Raw genomic sequence first — 21,791 nt, 5'->3', positions numbered from 1 at the left:
CTACTCCAGACCCCGTTCCTGGATTTTCTATTTGTACATACGATTTCATTCTCTGACCTTGATCTGGTAACTCGAAGTCGTGCCTTCTCCTTCCATTTCCCGAGACAACACAAGCAACTACTACCTGTCCTCCCATCACATCTTGAAAGTAACTTCTCTACACATCACTTTTGATTTTACCGCTCATATCCCATCAATATGCCTCGTTTCGACGACGCTGACTTTGGAGCCGATCTGACTGAGGCTCGCTCTCATGGAGACGGCAGCCCCAACACCGCCACCATCCCAGGTGATGGTCGCCGGGACAGTGAGGTGGTCGAGGTGCCTGCGACCCGCAGCTCGATCGGCGATGCTTCTCAATTCATGCACTACCTGAGCCTATCGCCCTCTATGCGTGACCGTCGCGGCTCCCGCAACTCATTCGGTACTTCGCTGCCCATTCCACGCTCCCCACGCTCCCCACGCGCGTCTCGTACTCGTCTTTCCTCAGTGGTCACCACCGACGACCGGGAGGGCGTCTCCGCCGCCGTGTCTCGCGAAATCCTGGCTTCGCAGCTCCAGGACATGGCCAAGGAGAAGGTCGAGGCCGCCAAGAACATGGCCTTCGCTTTCGACATCGATGGTGTCCTCGCCCATGGCAACCACCTTATTCCTGAAGCTCGAGAGGCGCTGAAGATGCTCAATGGTGACAACGAGCTCGGGATCAAGATTCCCTACATTCTGTTGACCAACGGTGGTGGGAAGACCGAAGAATCTCGGTGCGACCAGCTGTCCGAAATCTTGGGCGTGCCCATCTCCACCGACCAATTCATCCAGTCACACACCCCGATGAGTGCTCTGTCCGAGTACTACGAGACGGTGCTCGTCGTTGGCGGTGAAGGCTTCAAGTCTCGCGATGCTGCCGAGGCGTATGGTTTCAGGCACGTCTACACTCCGAAGGATATCCTCGCGTGGGACCCGACCATCTCGCCATGGCGACACTTCGCGGAGGAGGATCGCGTCGGCGCACGCCCTACGGACTTCTCCAAAGTCAAGTTCGACGCCATCCTCGTATTTGCCGACTCCCGTGACTACGCCACCGACATGCAGATCATTATGGATCTTCTCTTGGCAGAGGACGGTCAGCTCTTGACCCGGGCTAAAGACCCAATCTCGTCTCGCATTCCCATCTACTTCTCACACGGGGACATGGTCATGCCGACTGACCACAAGGGACCTCCTCGGATGACCCAAGGTGCCTTCCGCATTGGAGTCGAGGCTATGTACAAGAGTCTGACTGGAGTTGAACTGGGACGGGTCATATACGGCAAGCCTGAATTGGCTACTTACAAGTACGCCGACGAGGTGCTCATGGCCTGGATGGAGGAGATCCACAATGAGGCCCGAATTCCGGAGAACATCTACATGATCGGTGACAATCCGGCGTCGGACATCATCGGTGGTAACATGTACAACTGGAACACTTGTCTTGTGCGGACCGGGGTTTTCCAGGGCAAGGAGGGTGAGAATGACCCCAACAGCCCGGCTAGCATGGGTACCTTCAACCACGTATTGGATGCTGTCAAGGCTGGCGTTCGCAAGGAACTGGGCAAGGAATTCAAGTTCAAATGGAACGAGAAGGTCAATCCTGTTCTCCATGGGGAGGGCATCTCTGCTGTGGAGTAAGCCGGTGTCCTTCGACTGCGGAAAAGCAACAACACGTCACGAATTTTCTTTCTCAAATCGGGTTTGGCAGGCGTTTTGTCCACCGGTGGTCCAAATGACCCCGGGTCGGTTTTGGATTATTTTTGCATGACTGCATGGATATGCTATCATGATAGACTTTTTTTTCATGATCACTAGTTTGTTTAACGAATTAACATCCATATAAAGCACTAGGACTCGTCCCGTCGGACTCGGAGCTCAATTCCTGTCAAATCGTAGATAAGTATGATCTAACTTTTCGCGACTGATCGATCCAAGCGAGTTGCGATGGTGGATTGTCGTCGTCATGATTCACTCAGGCCGTGTGCACGACATACCAATGATGGTGATAACCGTAATCTTTCCTGCGATTCACCATAGTGGGATTTGAGTCTGACCCAATCATCGGGATTCGCTCTGCATCGGCACCTCATTTTGGCCCTTTTTGGACCGGTGGCAAATATTATATCTTACAAATTTTTTTCTTTCTTGTTTGGCTTTTGTTCGAAATTGCAAAGTTGCCTCCGCCACCTTCGATCGGAGTAGGCGTCTCTCTTGCATGTATCTAATCTCTAACGTTGCGGCTGAGATCGAACTTTGCGGCCAAGCCACGCCACGGCACGCCAAGCAAAGCCACGCCAAGCCACACCGCCGCGCATGCATGACACCTTTACTAAACTATTAGTGTAGCTCTAGTTAAAAAAACCAGCCCGAAAATGGCAGCCCGGCCTGAAAGGGGGCTTTCCGAGGATATGATTGGGTATTTCAATCACAAACCAGCCAGTTATCGCTTTTTTGCCCTAGGAATTGTCGGATTGATCTGCTCTCGGTCTTTGAGGAAAATTATCGTTACATCAGTGTGCCGCTTTGATCTTGACGAGAATTATTCAGGTTGGAATCTTCATTTCTTTTTGTTTCTCGGTGAGAAATTTTTTTCCTTTGACTTTAATTAGAACAGAGTAAAGTTCGATTAGACAAGTGTTTAATTAATTACGGCCATGGTGGCGTACGCCACCTGTTGCAAGATTTCAAATTAAGGGTCCTTGTTTCGTCAGATACGCGGGTTTCAAGTTCATGTTGCATCAAATTGAAATGAAAAAACAAACAAGACTCCAAAACTATTCATACCTAAAAGGGGTGTGAAATGATGTAGATATTAACTACTCTCCATCAGAGCCCTCTTTGATCGGCCATGCCTCTCTCATCTGCGACATCAAGAAAATAAAGACAAGAGATATTTTGCCACCTAGTACTTTAACTTCTGGACTTTCCCAATCAGGCAACCCTAGCCTTAAAAGAAATGGTTACTAAAGTTGTGAAAAAGAAAATTTGCCCCAATATCCACGGTGCCAATAAGATTAAGGTTCCAACGCGCGTCGGGTCGAGTGGACAAAGTCAACGCGTAAACAACGCGTGGTTACATCCTCCACCCCAATATAATACTTCAGCTTCAATATGCCTGGAGTTCACCGACAACGCCAAACAAGAGCCACAGTTGCGGTGGCTTCCTGCATGGCTCTCAAACGGTAATGTTTCAGCTTTATGTTCTTCTTCTGCAGCACGTTGTACTTGCCGGGACGGAGGAAGGAACCGAAGGAACCCGGCGCCACCAAGCAGTGATATACTTAGGATTCCATTCGACTTTGATAGCATCGACGATGAGGACGCCATATTTCGATTTAAATTCTCCAAGAAACGAAAACGTATGATCTTGCCATACCTACGTCTTGACCTTGTGCAATGGGCCGGTCGTCATCGTCCTCCGCCTCTCACGGCGTTTTGTATTCTTCCACGGCGTCTCGCATACCCTGAAAGGTGGGGTTCCATGATGAGCGACTTTGGACGATCCCAGTCGTATCTATGTTCTGTGACTCGGGATGTGGTTTTATATCTTATCCACAGGTACAGGGCCAAGTCCGAGTGGGACAGTCGGCAACTAACGACTGCTGCGCTTTCGCGATATGCGAGTGCTGTGCACGAAAGGTGCGGCTACCCAAATCTGGGGCTTCATTGATGGGACATTTAGACCCACTACACGCCCGACACAGGACCAAAGGCTTGTATATTCCGGATAGAAGCGGACGCAAGGGGTCAAAGTCCAGGCGGTAGTGACGCCAGATGGCATGATCCGTTCCGCAATTGGTGACTGGCAGATGTTCAAGGAATCTAGCCTTGAACGAAAACTCAAAGATATAAATGCTTCGCTGCTTAATGGGCGTTTGGTATCTGTCTTGCTGACCACATTGTCAGATGCGACCACTACTGTGAGAATTGCCGGTGAGCAATTAGATAGCGTTTTAGAATATTATTATCTGACGACCAGAAAGGGCGGCGACCTTGCCTTATGTTCCTCCTGGCGGTGTCAGGGTAGTACATAAGACTATCAGATGCATAAACGAAGGTGTCCAAGCGTTAGTCATCATGGCTGTCATATTACATCATGATATTATTTGAATGTACCAAAGAATAACGAGTGTATATCGGCGTGATGATCCTTTATTGTTATGATCGTCGTTGATGTCATGAGTCGAGGTGGAGAGGTGGTTTGGGGAAAGTCGCTAAGCGAAGGTGGAGGAGCAGCGAAGCGAAGTGGAGCTCCAGGAAGGTTTTCATATATTAACGCGCAGAGCGAGCGCCACAAGCCCCTTAAATCCTAACAGGATCCATCCGCTAATAACAAGCCACGTAAGCTCTGAAAGGCAATTAATATAGCTCTCATATATCTGACTTTTGGAAATAATTTTATACTCTGATAAAAGAACTTTATTTGCTTTTCAAAAGCTATATCCCCATGATGTTAGAAGTTTCAAGGCGTTTCACCGACGCGATAAACCAAATTTTTCTCCGTTGGCTTGTTTTCTCTCCAAGGTTGAGTGTCCTTCAAAAACGCCGTTTAACCCCTCCTCACCTACCTTTAGCTTATGGACCTTGATCTTGCCGTCCAAGAGCAGCTTCGAGGCAACATCACGCCACTTCTTGCCAAATTCATAATCCTCAGCAACTGGGGGAATAGAAGCAGGAGGCCATGTAAATTTAGCTTTTTCTTGGCTCCCAACAGTACAGTTCCCAACTGCTGCTCGGGAACTGTCTTAACTACTCCCAGTGGCACAAGTACGCAATAATTGCATCTGCATCAATAAACAACTGCACACACTGGTAGTCAGGCCAACAAATGAAAATTGAGCTCTGCAGCCGGCGCAGTTTCCGTGCTGTGCCATATTAATTAATTTCCTTTCAAAGGAATTAGTGTTATTATCATGAACCAATTTCTAGATATTTATATTATTATTATTGATATTGGCCACTAGGTATATTTTCGAACCCCGGTTAAGTTAGCCACGATTCTTGTGTGGATGATTTAGCCATTTGCGCAGGGTTCAGCCCTATGTGGAGGGTTCAGCCCTAACATATAATAGGGGTTCGAAGTCTGCCTGTGCATATTATAACAAGCGCTGGAGGTGACATATAGAGGTGTAAGTAAGTATCAATATATATTATTTTATTATTATGCACAACTGGTGTTGCGTATGGCCGTGCCACGCGGATGATATTATATCCGCAGCGTTGTGCCATAGTTAAGAGACAGAAGCCCAGCGGTACAGAGTTCAAGGTAACCCACCAGTTAGGGTAACGCTGGGCGTCGCCAATTATTATTATATCCTTCAGCGCGCAAAAGTCGCAACACAGAGATATGTTCAATAAACAGGCATTTTCGAAAGTCCTGGATGTTCTCGGCAACGGGGTATATTTTTTTGCTTTTGTCTGGGTGTCATCTTTTGGTGAAGTTCTCCGCAAGCATCGAAAATCACCGGCTGCTCATCTCTAGTAAACAAAAACCTGATCTCACATCTATTATTGTTGAGAATCAACCTTCAAGCTACAGCCTCTTGATGGAGTATTCTATAGGTGTATAATGCACGCAAGAATATTCCAGATGCGGGGTTTGGGTGACGTATCAACCACGTCTTCCTGATTACGTAGAGTCAACTCTATTAAGAAGCCTTAGTGACGTTATGTAAGTAGCTAGTTAAACTCTTGAGACTTGAATATGGATTGAACAAGGCAATCATCCAGAGTCTCAACAACTCCTTCTAGAGTTCATTCTTTCACTTGCACATCTCGAATTCACGCACGAATATGAATTCGCCCAGGGGACATGCCTTTTTGCAGTCAGCAATAATTGTGTTCGCGTCTTTCTCGTTGTGGCGACTATATACGGCCGCAGGCCTCAGGATTGCCTTGCGTAGACGCGAGTGAGAGCACAGCATTCTCCCCAATGCCAGAGGCACCGCCTACAATGGCAGCCGTGACATTCTGCTTGTTGACCAGAGTCTTGTTACAGGCCTGGACGACGTCGAGCTCTACCATACTTGTAGGAACTGGTTTCGCGGTATGAATACAAAAATTGATAGTAGACACTGCGCAGACGGGGAAGAAAAATGCAGATCATGACAGCCTTTAAGTAACCAGCTCAGCTTTTTGGTGAAATGGCCGAAGTCTTGTCGTTCAGGGTTTCCAAACGGGTAACTGAGAGTTAGGGTTCGATTCCGGAGACGGAGCCTGAGAAACGGCTACCACATCCAAGAAGGCAAAAAATACCAATCCCGAGACGGGCTGGTAGACACAATAAATATCAGGGCTGATTTGGGTCTTGTAATTGGATTAGTACAATCTAAATCCTTGCCTGTGAATCCCGCGGAAGCATACGACGGGAAATGGCCGTTCATGTTTTTAGTTGGCATAATATTTAGATCCATGTCTTCTGCCTTGTCTCATCGATAACAATGTTATGCCGGGGAATCTGGGGAAATCTGGGTTGTTGTCCGGGGCATGGCCCGGAGGCGCGCCGAAGTGATCGTTTCTTTTTGGGGGCAAACTTGCGAGGAAGTGCGGGGTATTGTGCGGGGCAGGGCTCGGAGGTCAGCCGGAGGCCGGGCGAAGTCCGAGAGATTTGTATAGGGTCTATATATTAGTTTGCTGCAGGCACTTTCACCAGGAACAACATGAAGGCTTCAGGTTGCAAGGATAAAAAGTAATCATGGAGGCAGGAACACCGAAGCAGGATATCGCAACTATCGAAAACTATTCCGATGCAGATATTTTCAGAGTTCAGGGTTTGAATATTCGATTCCCTTGGCTGAAGTGTTCGCTAACAACAAGGCCCTGCAGCCGAATCTGTATTTGCCAAGTACATCCCTGGTGGATATTCGCCTTCACGACTCCTGAGACTTCGTGGACGGTCAATGTCATATGCCATTTTCGCTTTCGCGGGTTGTGCCATTACATTTTTCGGCTATGATACCGCGGTCATGAGCCAGGTCAATAACAATTCCGACTATCAGCAACAAATGGGTGTCGCAGGGGGCACCAACAGAGATGCGGCCGCCATTGGTGGTTTGGTGAGCCTATGGTTTGGGGGCTTCGCTATTGGTATGAAGAATTCAATTTGCTTGTCAATATTACTTTGTATTGTCCATATAGCTCATGCCTAATCGGAACAAAAGGCGCTTTCGTGGTCGGCCAACTTGCCGATTCCATCGGTCGTCTAAAGACTATTCAAATTGGATGCCTCTGGGGAATCGTCGGCGCTGTGCTTCTAGCCTCGGCTCAGAACATTACATGGCTGGCATTTGGTCGAGTTATCAGCGGAATCGGATGTGGACATCTCAACACCACCGTCCCCGTTTGGACATCGGAATTGGCCGACCCCCACCTTCGGGGGGCCTTTGTTGCAGTCCAGTTTACCCTCGCGATGACAGGATCCGCAATGTGAGTATTCTCTTATCTCCTGATGCAGAAATTGCAGTTCTTTGTGCTGATGGTTATCTGTTAATCAAGCGTTTATTGGATGGAATTTGCTTGCGTGAAAACACTCAGTCAATCCTTTGCCTGGCGGTTTCCTCTTGGTTTCCAGATCATCTTCCTACTCATCATTCTAGCAGCAGCTCCGTTTTATCCGGAATCACCTCGATACCTGGCGATGAAAGGAAACCTTGACGGGGCACGTTCTATCCTTCGGCAATGCCGAATCAGCAATGGAGATCAAGAAATACAGAAGGAAATGCAAGATATCGAGTTCGCAATCCGCAATGAGGCTTCATCGACTTCGGTCAGCTTCTCAAGCATGCTATTCAAAAAGGACAATCTTCACACCCGTCGAAGGGTGTTACTGGGTGCGGGCGTTCAGATCATGCAGAAATTCACCGGCATTGACTTTATCAGTGTATATGCTCCGAATATGTTTGCGCTCTCCGGTTTCAAGGGCGATACGCCTGCTCTCCTTGCCGGCGGAAACTGGTTCGGCTATGTCGCCAGTCTGGCCCTTTCCATATACTTGTGTGATCATGTTGGGCGCCGGAAGATGATGCTCATCGGATGTTCGCTGATGGGAGTTGTGCTGATCGTGGGAGGCATTCTCTCGCATGAGACCGTGGCAAATACCACTATTGATCCTGCCAAGGCGAGCAGATTTGGAGCCGGCGTAGCTGCTATCTTATATATCTATACATTCATTTATGGTGGCACGTGGCTGACTACCTGGTAAGATAATCCTCTCACCTCTATTACCTTCATTTCATTCCACAGTAGTTTGGTGATCTAACGAAAACGATTATATAGCTGGGTTTACCCTACCGAGATCTTCCCTCTGGCCAGTCGCAGCAAAGGAGCCGCGTTGGCCACGATTGCCTTCTCTATCGCCGGCGGGACAATCAACGAGATCATCCCATACCTGATTAACGCAATTGGATTTTGGGTATTCATTCTGTTTGCACTGATCAATCTGGCTATGCTCATTCCAATATATTTCTTCTATATCGGTATGTGTTACTCTTTCAATTTAACCACCCTTATGGTTGTTGATTCCTTGCTTCACATGATTCCAGATATTGAGGTCTGCCAATAGTAACTAAGAGACATATAGAAACCGCAAATCGACCTCTTGAGCATCTGGATGTTCTTTTCGCAAGTAAGAGTCCCCTTGTCTGGCGAGCTGAGAAAGAATTTGCCGAAAAGCTCAATGAGAGGATGGACAATCTGGCAATCATGAATGCAAAGATGGAGAAAGAGGAACTGGAGCAGGCATGACGGTTGTTCGATGTGTAGTTGTCCAGAAACTTTAAAGAAAGGTCCCCGAATGTAAATAACCGGTCTTAAAGCACAGTTGGAGAATGATCTTCCATATCTTTATATAGTATCTGACTCTTTACAATAATCTTACCGTCCGGAGGTAATGGCAGGATTTGAACGTACATGAATCATGGCCCAGGGTCCAAAAGACGCCAGAAGCAAGGGTCTAGCCCCTGAACCCAACACATCAAACGAACGAAAATAACCGCTTTAGCGAAGCAAACAGAAAGACATTAAAACCCGAAACGTGGCTACAAGCGCATTTTCAGAAGCCGTAAGTCACCATGAGCCCTGACAACATATCTATTATGGAAAGTCCAATAATAACATCGTGTCTATGTTGGACTACTGTACGGCGTTTTCCAACAATTCCAGCCACAGCACCACATACTCATTTACCAGCTCGAATATATATTAAACTATCACTCTATCAGTGGACTTGTGATCTCGAAATTGAGATTGTCCGTCAACATATTGGAGTTATATGCTGGAATATTTTTGTTACATTTGTTAGTCCATTTTGTAAATTTGGTCACTGTACAGTTCACCGACTAGAAACCCACTCTGACAGTGGCAATTTTGCACTGTCCAGTCCCAGCCTAGCCCACGTGTTTCCCCTTGTCTCCGCGTTTCGCGTTTCATTAGAAGTATCCCGCTTTCCCAGTAATGTCGATTCATTAACGTGCAAATTTTATAAGACGGATAAATATCTCCAAATTTCAAAACGCAGCATCAGCGAACACGTTCGAGTACATGAGCTGTACAGTACAGTAGGTTGACTTGTAGACTAAGATTATCTTGTTTGTATCATGGATCTTCCAACTCAAGTTTGGCATACTGATCCACAAACTCATCGAACAGTTTGTTGAGTCCGAGAAGGTTCAAGGGATCCTTGTCATCTTGTTCATTCATGAACCACAGCATGTTATGGATATCAAAAGTGATGGCCAACATGTATCCGTATTCGGATTCCAGGAACACTTGATCCCCTGTATCCGAATCCCCGGTCAGTTTGTTCCACTGTCTGGCGTACTCCTCACAGAAGTGTCTCTTCTCCTCCTCCGTGTACTTCTTGCAATTTGCTATCTTGCTCTCCTCGTCGAACCATTTGAACATCTTCTGCATGAAGTGTCCACCGATGTCAAAGGCTCGGTAGTTCTGCATCACGAACTCAAAGTCAATCAGGACAACTTTGCTCTCTCCTTCCTTCGAATCATTCTTCACCAAGACGTTCATGAACTGGATATCATGAATGCACCATCCTGCCTTCCCTCCTATGGATTCCAGCTTGTCCACCACTTTCCTCAACCTCGCCCCAAAGTGGTAGTCAACCAGATTGTCCACACTGACTCCTACTTCCTTACCAAGTGCCTTCAACTTGTCCATTTTGTGGTACTTCTTCAGTCCATTGATGACGGCTTCATAGAATGGCTCCACTGCCTTTTTCTCCAGTGACGTCTCCATGGCATGGAACATTGCCAGTCCTTTAGCAACATCCGCTCGGATGACCGCATCCTCAACATCCTCCGGTTCCATGTTACGTGCATCCAGGAACTCATCGATCCTCCCGAGTGTGCCATCCTGTGTCTTGAAGAATCCGTACACTTTGGCTCCCAGTCCGGATCGACCGTACTCGTCGCAGAGTAGTGCTTCCTCATGCTTACTTGGTGCCAGATGCTTGAAGATTTCAATGTCCGCCCCGGTCTCCCTATGGAATTTGATGAACACCTTCAATGGCTCAACAGGTGTGCCAGTAGACGGCTTCAGTCGCTCCACGTGACAGTGGGCGTTGGTGAATATGTGGTATGACATGGTCAGAGTCTCTGGATCCACGGATGGCCATTCTCGCGTCAGGAACGTGCCGATAATGTCTCTGACCATCTTCTTAGTCGGTACTTTGTCTTCGGGCAGAGTCACAGAAACGGGTGTCAACGTGGCCATCTTCTTGCTTGATGTGTGAAGGGATACTTGTGGATCAGTGGGATGATGAGGAAAGAAGCAAAGCGGTGAGTGTGCGACAAAATATTTGCTAACAGTGCGATGATTTATCAGTGAAAACCACAGTTTAAAATTTCTGTGTCACGGCTCAATCCGGGATGTGGAGCAGAGAGAGGGAAATGTGCTGTACCTATTTCTTGCTAGTGTGTGTGTGCATTCCTGACGGGTAAATTGGATAACCCTAACCTTCTCGTTCTATAGGTGAGTGAGTTAGGTCCCACCCCGACTTTTTGCGGGAATACCTTCAAAAGGCCCACAATTTTTTCGCGCTAAGAAATCCATTGAGCAGAGCTAAACCCGATATGGTCGAGTTGCGGATTGGGACCGGGACTGATGGCAATCACGGAGTTACGTTTATGGCGAATTAGATGACTGGGCGTGCCATTACCCACTGACGCATTTAGAAAATGTAAGGTCCTGCACCATTCAAAAAAGTGCCACTTTTTCGACCGCGGCTTTTTCGCTCAAGTAGGTTTAGCTACCTTCCTAATTTAGCAAGATAAAGTGACAAAAAGTGCGACTTTTTAGACCTCAATCAAGTGCGAAAAAATGTAACTGTTTCGCTAAAATAGGCATAGCTTATCATTCAAATAGGTATGGCTTCACTAGTAATCAAAACCTACTTTACAACGATATCCTCTCCTCTTTGTATACGCCGACGTTTGTTATGCCTTGAATAGGTTAGGATGAATAATAAATCCTCCAATGCATCAAGATCCATGGAATAGAAGGCGTTGGAGGATAGTGGTGTTGAGGTGGAGTGACGCAGCTGCAGAAGTGGTTGAGTCTAATTGCTTTTAGCGATAAACGGGATGAAAAATAGGTTTGACTACTTTTTCTAGTTTGTATGGGAAAATGAACCCTTGCGATAAAGCGCTTTTTTTGGGCTGAATTAGGACTAGTGATAAAGTGGTACTTTTTTCAAGAGCGCACCACTCAAAAAAGTGTTTCTTCCCAATTCGGTTGTGACTAACTAGATTGGGCAAAACATTGGTGTGAAAAAGTGGGACTTTTTTGAATAGTGCAAGGCCTAAATAGTCGGGGCGTCGCGTAGCTTCAATATCCACCACAAATTCAAATGGCGACTTCTATATTTAAAGATATTCCCCGCCACCCCCCCCCCCCCCCGACGTCCGGCAGTGGAGAGGAAAACTCTTTGCACTTGCAAATGAAATTATAATGTCTCCAAAAGAGTATGATATCCGTTTCACGCTAGTCAAACTAATGGGTATGCTTTAGATTTGACGATTACTTCCATTATGCCGACAACATATACAAATTTAAAAGAACGAATACTAGTGCCAGGTTGAATACGAGTACATTTATATGAATGCCGCTTGTATGGCGAGCCTACGCACACTAAAATGGATCACGGCAATTGAGACTAACGACGCCACATTCGTCGGCGAGATGCAGATCAATATAACGTCAAGATGAAGGTTGTCCGAAAGTGTGATGAAAATGGACAATTATCTGGTATTATATTACGAAAACAGATGGTACTCATCTTACGCACGATTTAGATCGCTCGGACCAAATAAAGAAAATTCCAGAGTAGGCGATACTCTCAGACAAAAGGCAGAAAAATTATACTCTCCTTCAGCTATTCTACGGATAGCTTCTAACGAAACGAGCTTGAATGGGCGAGAGATACTGGAACGGATTGGAAGCTCTCACGTTCGTCCACAGGATATTACACCCCTTCAATTGTCAGCCTCGAGTAAGAACACTGACGAGCGTGCTGCGAATAAATCTATCACAGTTGATCAAGCATTTACAAAGGCTTTGGAGTTTTTGGGAACGAAGCGTTATCGTTGCAGAAGATTTCGTCAGTCGATGGACAAGGAAACGAGATTTCTGGTTTTGTTTTTGACCGGTGGTAACACTTCGACGACGTGGCCATCTAACGTTCTTCGACTGGACACATAACACGAATGTATATGGGTATGAATACAACCTATTCACATTTATGGTTCGAGAAGAATTTGACACGTGGATCCCCAGGGCCCATGCGTTGTTTGAACGGGAAAATTCAGATATTGCACAAGGCCCTCCGCGCAATTAAGGAATGTGCTGTTAATTGGAAAGTGAGATATTTCTTAACCGATGGTTATTCCCTTTGACATAAACATAATGTCTGCTGGGTTTCTGCTGGTGGGCGAAGCAGTATTTTCGACCCTGACTCCACGACCTCGGCATTCTTCAGCCTGCCTTGCAGAAACAAACTGCTTGCTTGTCCTTGCTAAAGCAGCTCTCTCAACAGGATCCTCTGGCCAAGCCCTAAAGCTGGACTTCAAAGGGGTCCTTATCTTATTTCGAAGACTATTGTTGTCAGGGAATGCGGAGTCTGGCAGGATTTCGTAGTCATCATCTGTTTCATGGAGCAGCTTCTGGAACCCGTCCGTTATATTCTGTACCTCGGCGTCACCTGCAGCCTGAACAGGTTATATGCAACCAATCCACAAAACCCAAATGCTCTTTGAAGCATTGGGTGCTGTTGGCGGATCAGCATCGAAACCTTCTGCAGATCGGCTGTCTTGGGCCACACTATCCTGCCTCTGAAATACTTGCAGTCTGTTAAGTAGTATGATATTACCATATATGACTTCATTTTGTCAAACCAATACGTATATGATACGAGCTCGTTTGAACTAGTATCATATGAGACTGATATAGTATGATATCGTACGGTAATATATATGACAATATGTATCACGTGATCAATTTATACAGGGTTTCAGGGTCTTGTCGGTCATAAATATTGCGTCGGACTAAAATAAGCCCCCTTTTACTTCGTTAGTGTCAGACATCGTGTAAGGGCATCTCAGTCCAACTCCTCCTTGGCCCTTGAGTACGTTGTACTATATATATATTCTAGCGAACACCAAACGTGCCAGCAAGCACAAGAAAAGGCAAAGGCATACAACAAAAAACTAAAAATCAAAAGCCAACGAACACCTCAATCGCTATTCATCAACTCCTCCGGACGTATCGAGACTGAGACCACTGTCAGCAAAAGATACAGTGCTATCTTTACCCAACCACAATTTGAGACACTCAATTGCCTCTATAGTCTCGATCCCAAGTCGATTCCTACGCTCCGTTATTGCTTCATCGCCGGAATTGAACAAAACATCTAATGCCATGATCGAGAGCGCTGGGTAAGACTTCCGCTGGGTAGGTTCTAACCACCACGCTCGCGGGTCTGTGACCTCAGGCAACACTGGAGCAACGAGATACCTAGTGTATTCGTCCTGCTCAAGGCTAGACACTCTCTTCTTCTCCGCCCACTTGTGGAATGAGTTCAGGGGACGACCAGCCGATTCTGATGACTGAGTAGGAACTGAGATTGCGGTAGACTTATACTCTGTAATCCCAAAGTCAAGCATTTGTTTCCGGCAAAGTGCATGCAACTCTTTAGGCCAGTTGTTGTCAATATAATCCCATTTCCATTGCGGCGACAATACTAAGGCGGCAATATACACTGGTGATCTCTCCGTCAAACTATAGTACTTATCCAACTTAGCCCAACCAGAGTTACAGCAAGGACTCATAAAAGGGTCATTAATGTAGGCACACTTTGCCCCCTCAAACTGTTCAAAGCAGAAGTCCATTGTTGGTAACACCTTATCAATAGTAGCACTACGTCCTTCTGTTACTAATGTCGCGTCGTAGAAATATACAAGGAAGTCTTGAATTTTTTGCAAATCCTGCCAATCCTTTTCTGACAATAAGTCATCGTCATTCTCTCGATATTGATGACAAAATATGGTGATTGCTGTCTTGAGCTTCGTTGCAGTACTAATCATCATATACCAAGAGTTCCACCGTGTAGAATTATCTCGTACAAGGCTACGGCCACCACTAATCTCTCTAAAATTGGCTAACTACTCCGCTGAATATACACCACGATATTATGCAGCTTACCTAGAGGTCCCTTTTGTCGCCATTGTTGCATTTCTGGTTCTGTAGGTGTTGTCAATAAAGCTCTATTATTCTCTACAGCAAGAGCTTCGGGGTCGGTAGGAAACAAGAAGGACTGAGCTGCCAAGTTGATAATATGACCGTTACAACGAAGTCTGTAATGTTGAGTGTTGTATGTAATTTCATATTGATCGAAAAGCACTAAGTTAAATGAGTTAGTGATGAAGTTAGTCTAAAGCGTTTGTACAAACATTCTGAAAGAGCTTGCATCATCGTATCATTGTTGCTTGCATTATCCATCACAAAGTATCCAACTTTTGTCGCAATTCCATAATCATTGATGACACTCATTACGCAAACTCCTAGATTCTCCCCTGCAATGCTTGCCATCTAGCTCTTTTATGGCCAGAACGCAGTGCTGTAGTTGGCCTGACTCCGATACGTAGTGTGCAATTATACCAAGAATCGCAAGAGCATTTGGGGAAGTCCAAATATCTACTGTAAAGTGAACCTTAGAGAGCGCCAGTTGAACTTCACTTTTGATGAGTTCCTTTTGAGTTTTGTAATTCCGCAACGTCCAGTTTCGTATTATTGGTACAGAATTAGCAGCCAATTGTCAATCTCTGGATTCAGATAATGAAGCAAAGCCCTAAATTCAGGTAAAGTAGCCATGCGAAATGAGATGCCACAGGTCTTAATCCATTTCACGTATAGTTGTTCGACGACAGTTGGGTGCAATTCCCGAGTAGCACCACTAGAGAGGCAGCGACGTTTGTACTCAGGTGTTTGTCGCGCGCTCTTAAAGGCCTCAGAAATATCGGCCTGCATCAAGGTAGTTCGAGCTTCTTGAGTAGAGGATATGTCGATATCGTGACGCAGCTTCAAGTGATTCGAAATGGCAGCGGTTCCGCCAGATTCCTGATACTCGGTCGAACAATGTTTACATCGCCAAATTGGCGTGCCCTTGTTGTTGAGAATGACCTCATTACGGCCTACCGGGTGTGAAGCCAAACTTTAGAATAGCGCCTGGGCTTTGTAGTTGTAGCCGTCGACGTAGCTAGTGAAGACGATGGTCCTTGAGCAGTCGGCGGACCAAGGACTTCCAATAATTCGCCATCAAATTGCGAGAGCAAGTCAGAGGCCTGCGAAGTCATTTCTGCGAATCTAAAGGAATTGTGTGTTGTTGAGATTGGTAATCACGTTGGACACACAAATTTGCGGAACTATCTTCAGTCTTTTATCATCGTAGCCTAAAAAGATCGAGGCACCGTTTACGCTTCGGTCCTAGATAAGGTCTAAGGTTTAGGGTTATTTATGGTAATATACGGTCATAACATCAGGGGCCATATCGTATCATATCATACGAGTTTGGGCGAACCCGTATGATATGATATCAAACTCGTATGATAAGATATCATATATGGTAATATGTATTACGATATGGCTCATACTACTTAACACACTGAATACTTGTACTCAAATCCTCCAGCAACAGCATGAGACCGTGATGAATGCACCTAGAGAATACTGACGGTACGATGCCGAATATCTCGTTCAAGATGACCTAACGCCCCATCAGCATCAAGAGACCTCTGAGACCGACGTGCTTTACCGTGGACAGAAAGATCGTCGCGAGTGATGCGTGTCTGAAACCAGAATCTAAGATATAAGTGAAACGGCAGGACGGATCCCTGTAGTTAGGATAATCGCCTTGTCGTCAGCGGACTCTCGTAGCATTTCCCATGGGCTCTTGCTCGGCCAGAGAGAAGAACAGAGGCAAAAGCGGTCACGTCTTGTGTTGATGGTTCCTCATTGGGCGAGAGTAATAGCAATCACAACTGTTTTCATCCTCTTGCTTTTCGTCATAACGGAGTCTTTGATAAGTGTCGTAAGGCATGGTATATCGTATGACATATTTTCGGTATTTGGATAGCTAACGGTAGACATGACGCGTCGCGCGTTGTTTTCTTGGAACGCAGGTATCACGTGAGTTTGGGTTTGGCTCACCGATCACGCTCTTCGCGTGTCCTGATTTCTCTGACGCAAGTGACACGGTTTAGGTAACTAAATGCTATCACATTTTTCATGCGCGACGAGTCTACGACATGTTTTCTGCCTCGGGTGTAGAAAAGCTGAAATGTCCTCGAGACTGGTGATTTGACTTGAGACCAGCCTCTCAGCCCTCATCCTTGCTTCCAGCCCATTTTCATCTCTCATACTCAACGTCATCATCATCCGCCACCATGTCCCTCCCAAAAACAATGCGCAGCTTGCTCCAACCCAGCGCAACCTCAACAGACCTCACACTTACAACCTCCCCCCTCCCAACCCCGGAACGAAACTCAACCGAACACTTAATCCGCGTCCACGCCTGCGCTCCGTGCGCCGGCGAACTCCTCTGGCCCAAAAACTTCCCTCCCACCAAGCCGCGCGAGTTGATTCCCTGCCCCGATATCGCCGGCACCGTCGTGTCTGCTCCGGAGGGTTCGCCGTTTCGTGAGGGCGACGAAGTCTACGCTCGCACCAACTACATTCGACCTGGAAACGCGCGCGACTACACGATCGGCGTCACCGAGGAGCTCGCTCTGCGGCCAAAGGGCTTGAGTTGGGCCCAGAGCGCGGCGATACCGGTCTCATCAGAGACGGCATGGCAGGCCCTCTTCATCCATGCCGGCATCGTGGGTGACGGGGCCGGGGATATTATTGCTGCGCGCGAGGCATGGAAGGGTAAACGGGTGCTTGTCACCGCTGCTTCCGGTGGAGTGGGGATGTGGGTTACGCAGTTGGCAAATCTGCTGGGTGCAACGGTGATCGGGACGTGTGGTTCCAATAATGTCTCTCTGGTACGGTCGCTGGGGGCTGGCGAGGTACTGAACTACCGAGAAACGAGTCTGCGGGAGTGGGGGGCGAGGCCCGGGAACAAAGTGGATGTCGTGATTGATTGTATTGGCAGGAAGTCCCTTGAGGACGCGTGGTGGACGGTCCGGGATGGAGGAGTGGTCCTGAGCATTTTCCAGCCGCCGAGGCAGGTCCGTCCGGAGGACTATAAGGGCGAGGGTGTGAGAGATGTATTCTTTGTGATGGTGCCCAACAGAAAGCATCTGGAGGAGATCACGAAGTTGGTGGAGCAGGGAAACTGTCGGCCCATAGTGGATAGCATATGGCCATTGGAGCAGTTTCAGGCAGCGTTCAAACGGTTGGATGATGGTCATGCGAGGGGGAAGATTGTTTTGGACTTGTCATTGACTCAGTAGGTTTTGGTTTTTTTGTTTCGTGCAGAAATTTGTTGCTGTTGAAAAGGTGCGCTCATGAAGTAATATTTGTGTATCTCAATCATACTTTCGTTATCGCACTGTTCCAAAACGTGTATAGCAACTAGTGGACCGAATCGTGACATTACCTAATTTCAACTGAAGATATATTCGACATCCGAGCAATAATCAATACTTTCTCTCCAGGGGTCCGCTTCGCAAAAAGGTGCCACAAATCGCAGGAAACCACTTTGGGCTTATGTCACAGGGATAATTCAGTCCTCACAAACTTTCAGATTCGCGTGAGGGTTAGGCGTCGACAATTACGCCGAACTTCAGGCTGCGTACTTTCCAGGGCTAGGTTGCTTGCAATTCCCGCAACTCGGGATATTTGTTCGATATCTGTATCCGCCAAATCGTCGAAATCGAGCAGTGGCGAGTTCTTGTTCGCGCGAATATTTATGCGGATAACATCCGCCTCATCCGCCGATAGCTGACACTAAAGATTGAGCGAGGTTGATGAGCCTGCGGACATGTCGCTTGCAACCATCCTTGCATTCAGGGCCAAAATTGTTAGAGCCCTGAGCCCAGATATTACCACCCAGTATCTCAACTACACAAGACCGCATTCTGGATGCCAAATTTGTCAACTCACTTCGGACTTTGACTCGACTCCATGCTACAGAGTTTAAACCCTTGTCGCGACTCAACTCAAACCCTGGACCAGCATGGAAAAGGGTTGCTTGCGGCCATATTGCTTTGGAAAAGTGCCTCGAAGTGTGCGGCTCATTTGTGTGCAATTTCATTCTTTCCCTGTCAGCCCCTGAACTGCGTAATTTTCGGTTAGTTACATTCTGCTTTGTCCGTTCCCTATCCGTCAGGAACAGGGAGGAGTGTTGAAAATATCAACCGTAACTTACAGTATTACGTACGAGTTATCTTAGCACTTATATATGTCACAAACAGGGGCAACTATATCCTCCGAGTCGGTGTAGTCCAAGAGTTCTTCGTCCAAGAGGTAGTGGCATCTTACTGATGGTTGTCTAAGCTTGCTTTTTCCTTTTTCTATCTATGGGAAACTTCTTTTATAATATTGCGCTCTACACTCTCTTTGACAGCCAGGCGGCTGGTCTGCCGTAGCCCCGCTCTCATACCGCAGACTAGTACCCAATAGTTCTTGTGCAATCAGCCTTGGTCCCGGACCGGCGGACCTGTTGGTTGCGGAGTCAGGAGCCTGGAGGTGCAGTCAGGTGCGCGGGATGAATCCCAAGATGAAACATGCGGGGTAGTCTTGAGCTGTCGAGGCCCTGACATTTCGGTCATATCATGACAACTTAGCGATTATAGGTCGATATGGTACTAGGCCCTAGAATAGAACAGGGGGGAATCTGGAACAAGGATACTAGAATATCTAGAAAAGGATCAGGATCTACAGCAGAATCACCATCGAGAACAAGGATAGGACCTATATTTAGAAACTGCCACCTCAGGGTAATTCAGACGTCTCTCCTTGTTTCTATTTTCTTTGTATGTTTTTTATGATGACTGGTATATTTCACTTTCAGGACTTAGTATTCAATTTCGACTTTAAGCTCAGAAGGTCTACTCTCTGATCCCTAGAAATCCCCTTTCTTGTTCAAGTCCCCATAAGTTCTTACTGTGTCGGTCACGCACTTTCTTATCCCTGTTCAGGTATTTTCTTCCGCTGTTGCCTTTAATCGCAACATTTATTGTGATCGCATCTTCTTTCCCGCGAAGGTGCATTCCATACTGACCACGTCTCCAAATCTGCGATGATTCTCACTCGTCGCTCACATTCACGAGCAGCGGTCTTCAAAGCACTTGCCACTATTTTCCTTCTTTCTTTCTGCTTTGTATTCTCGTACCTTCACCTGCGAGGCACAAGTTCGTTGCAATTCCTGTCCAATCGTCTGCCAACCAGCGGGAACCTCACCGCTGCTCACTTTCCGCCGGAGCTTATCAAGTTCTGGACAAATTTCGCGGATTCACTCTTGGAGGCACGCCCCGTTTGTGCGGACATCAAAATCGACCATGCTCCCCCAAATGACACAGAGACGCGATTTGAACCGCACAATCCTAACAAGCAACGCGTCGACTTTCTGAGATTGTCAGCAGAGGACCAGAAGGCGGTTAAGAATTCGCATTCGTTTATGGTCAAGCAGGCCTTGCACAAGGCGCCGAACCTATTCTATAATCGCAAGACGAAAGGAATCGTCACAACCGCTGGCCCTCGTTACGTGCCTATCTTACTTGTTTCACTTCGAATGTTGAGGCGTAGCGGTTCCAGACTTCCCGTTGAAGTTTTTCTAGGCTCGTGGGACGAATACGACTCAACGATCTGTGAAGGGCTATTTCCCTCTCTTGGTGCGAGATGTCGTGTTATAACCGATATCTATAACAAGGCGCCTTCCGTTGCAAAGCTGGAGCACTTCCAATTCAAAATTTTCGCAATTCTGTTCTCGTCTTTTGAAGACGTCCTCTTCCTTGACGCAGATGCCTTCCCCGGAAACAATCCAGACGACCTATTCCTCACAGAGCCTTACAGCTCATACGGCTTAGTGACGTGGCCGGACATCTTCGGAAACACCGCTTCCCCTATATACTTCCAAATTGCGTCAATTTCCGAGCCACCAGTCAGCCTTCGCCTATCATCTGAGTCCGGACAGCTCCTACTTTCCAAGTCAAAGCACGCCGCTGACCTCCTCTTAATGACCTACTACAACTATTACGGCCCCAGTTACTACTACCCACTCCTCTGTCAGGGATCTCACGGCGCAGGCGACAAGGAGACCTTCATCCACGCCGCGATGGCGCTGGACCGCCCCTTCTGGGACGTGCGTGAGCGTCCCTGGGTGTTGGGACACTGGAAAAATGGTCAGTTCGGCCTCGTTGCCATGGCGCAGTACCATCCAGGGGATGACTGGAGGATCGAAAATGGTCTGAATCGGAGCAGCGATCCTGCCACCCCGCGTCCGCTTTTTGTGCATAATCACTTCCACAAGCTGGATCCCAAGACAATCATTAGAGACGTTGGACCCACGAGAGATGCAGAGGGGAATTACCAGAGGATGTGGGGACCCAAAGAGAGTATAGTGGACAGGTTCGGGCATGATGTAGAGCAGGAAGTGTGGAAAGAGATACTTGTTACTGGTTGTGAGGATAGCACAGATACATGTGCTAAAGTCAAGGACTACTACAATGCCATGTACGGGGAGGACGGTAAGGAAATATATTTTTGAAGCTGTACCTGGCCAGTTCGAGTGTCGGATTGTACTGCCACTCGATTGCGCCCTGACACAGATATTCGATTTAATGTTGTTGTTGTCATTTCCATACAGTATGCAACGGTCGATGTACAACTCCCTTTTAGGAAATTTAGCTAGACCGAAACGGTCTTTAACAGCTAGTGCGATGTCTACATCAGGGTTTCTGAGGTCGATTATCAAATTTCATCGCGGATTTAGACTTGATTTTGGACCAAACGGCTTAGTTTGAATTTAAATTTGAGTTTGGTTTCCAATGAAAAGTTTGAATTTGCATTTGAAATTTGCACAAAACACTGCATTACAAAGAGGACATTCCTCTTTGGGACTAGCGTAAGTAAACATCGGTACCCGTTGAGCCTGAGTACCTCTTATTCCCACAGCGTCCGACTACGCGTGGATAACGCGGCCCCCGACGCGAGGTTTCTGGAACAACGCGAATAATCATCGCATAACTAATTTTACTGGTCCAAATATTAAGCCACAAAGGCGATTGTTTGCATTCTACTGAAAGCTCCTCCTT

At 47.0% G+C, this 21,791-nt stretch overlaps 7 protein-coding genes across 7 annotated transcripts; 5 read left to right on the top strand and 2 right to left on the bottom strand.

The window, feature by feature from the left end:
* Positions 1-198: 198 nt before the first annotated feature.
* On the top strand, positions 199-1,665 carry V1508DRAFT_361352 (HAD-like domain-containing protein; the record flags this gene model as incomplete). The annotated part of the gene is made up of 1 exon (XM_066937179.1): positions 199-1,665. One exon carries the CDS (start codon positions 199-201, stop codon positions 1,663-1,665), a length of 1,467 nt encoding a protein of 488 aa, XP_066792716.1.
* A 1,575-nt stretch (positions 1,666-3,240) lies between these two features.
* On the top strand, positions 3,241-3,897 carry V1508DRAFT_426925 (uncharacterized protein). The gene has a single exon (XM_066941628.1). The coding sequence runs from the start codon at positions 3,389-3,391 to the stop codon at positions 3,695-3,697; it is 309 nt and encodes a 102-aa protein (XP_066792715.1). The 5' UTR covers positions 3,241-3,388; the 3' UTR covers positions 3,698-3,897.
* A 1,911-nt stretch (positions 3,898-5,808) lies between these two features.
* V1508DRAFT_442376 (uncharacterized protein) lies at positions 5,809-6,199 on the bottom strand (the record flags this gene model as incomplete). Its single annotated transcript, XM_066942329.1, has 2 exons — positions 5,901-6,199; positions 5,809-5,843 (listed from the first exon to the last, which is right to left on the bottom strand). Exons 1-2 carry the CDS (start codon positions 6,049-6,051, stop codon positions 5,809-5,811), a joined length of 186 nt encoding a protein of 61 aa, XP_066792714.1. The 5' UTR covers positions 6,052-6,199.
* Positions 6,200-6,581: 382 nt separating this feature from the next.
* V1508DRAFT_26183 (general substrate transporter) lies at positions 6,582-8,932 on the top strand. Its single transcript, XM_066936436.1, has 6 exons — positions 6,582-6,797; positions 6,853-7,113; positions 7,188-7,452; positions 7,522-8,223; positions 8,302-8,501; positions 8,606-8,932. The coding sequence occupies exons 1-6, from the start codon at positions 6,722-6,724 to the stop codon at positions 8,767-8,769; spliced, it is 1,668 nt and encodes a 555-aa protein (XP_066792713.1). The 5' UTR covers positions 6,582-6,721; the 3' UTR covers positions 8,770-8,932.
* Positions 8,933-9,604: 672 nt separating this feature from the next.
* Positions 9,605-11,090, bottom strand: V1508DRAFT_26113 (kinase-like domain-containing protein). The gene has a single exon (XM_066936431.1). It carries the CDS (start codon positions 10,750-10,752, stop codon positions 9,619-9,621), a length of 1,134 nt encoding a protein of 377 aa, XP_066792712.1. The 5' UTR covers positions 10,753-11,090; the 3' UTR covers positions 9,605-9,618.
* A 5,611-nt stretch (positions 11,091-16,701) lies between these two features.
* On the top strand, positions 16,702-18,225 carry V1508DRAFT_25993 (uncharacterized protein). The gene has a single exon (XM_066936427.1). The coding sequence runs from the start codon at positions 16,977-16,979 to the stop codon at positions 17,985-17,987; it is 1,011 nt and encodes a 336-aa protein (XP_066792711.1). The 5' UTR covers positions 16,702-16,976; the 3' UTR covers positions 17,988-18,225.
* A 1,306-nt stretch (positions 18,226-19,531) lies between these two features.
* On the top strand, positions 19,532-21,266 carry V1508DRAFT_426889 (mannosyltransferase putative-domain-containing protein). The gene has a single exon (XM_066941627.1). It carries the CDS (start codon positions 19,778-19,780, stop codon positions 21,242-21,244), a length of 1,467 nt encoding a protein of 488 aa, XP_066792710.1. The 5' UTR covers positions 19,532-19,777; the 3' UTR covers positions 21,245-21,266.
* The last annotated feature ends 525 nt before the right edge of the window (positions 21,267-21,791 follow it).

Source organism: Lipomyces doorenjongii (genome assembly GCF_038497915.1).
Source record: "Lipomyces doorenjongii strain NRRL Y-27504 unplaced genomic scaffold V1508scaffold_107, whole genome shotgun sequence".
Classification (NCBI taxonomy): domain Eukaryota; kingdom Fungi; phylum Ascomycota; class Lipomycetes; order Lipomycetales; family Lipomycetaceae; genus Lipomyces; species Lipomyces doorenjongii.
The sequence above is the reverse complement of the archived record's forward strand: the minus strand, read 5'-3'. Positions and strand labels throughout refer to the sequence as shown.

Coding starts and splice junctions, on each gene's coding strand:
- V1508DRAFT_426925 (XM_066941628.1), top strand. CDS start 3,389: ATGATCTTGCCATACCTACGTCTTGACCTTGTGCAATGGGCCGGTCGT.
- V1508DRAFT_26183 (XM_066936436.1), top strand. CDS start 6,722: ATGGAGGCAGGAACACCGAAGCAGGATATCGCAACTATCGAAAACTAT. Junction 6,798..6,852: donor AGATATTTTCAGAGTTCAGG/GTTTGAATATTC, acceptor AAGGCCCTGCAG/CCGAATCTGTATTTGCCAAG. Junction 8,224..8,301: donor GGCACGTGGCTGACTACCTG/GTAAGATAATCC, acceptor ACGATTATATAG/CTGGGTTTACCCTACCGAGA.
- V1508DRAFT_26113 (XM_066936431.1), bottom strand. CDS start 10,752: ATGGCCACGTTGACACCCGTTTCTGTGACTCTGCCCGAAGACAAAGTA.
- V1508DRAFT_25993 (XM_066936427.1), top strand. CDS start 16,977: ATGTCCCTCCCAAAAACAATGCGCAGCTTGCTCCAACCCAGCGCAACC.
- V1508DRAFT_426889 (XM_066941627.1), top strand. CDS start 19,778: ATGATTCTCACTCGTCGCTCACATTCACGAGCAGCGGTCTTCAAAGCA.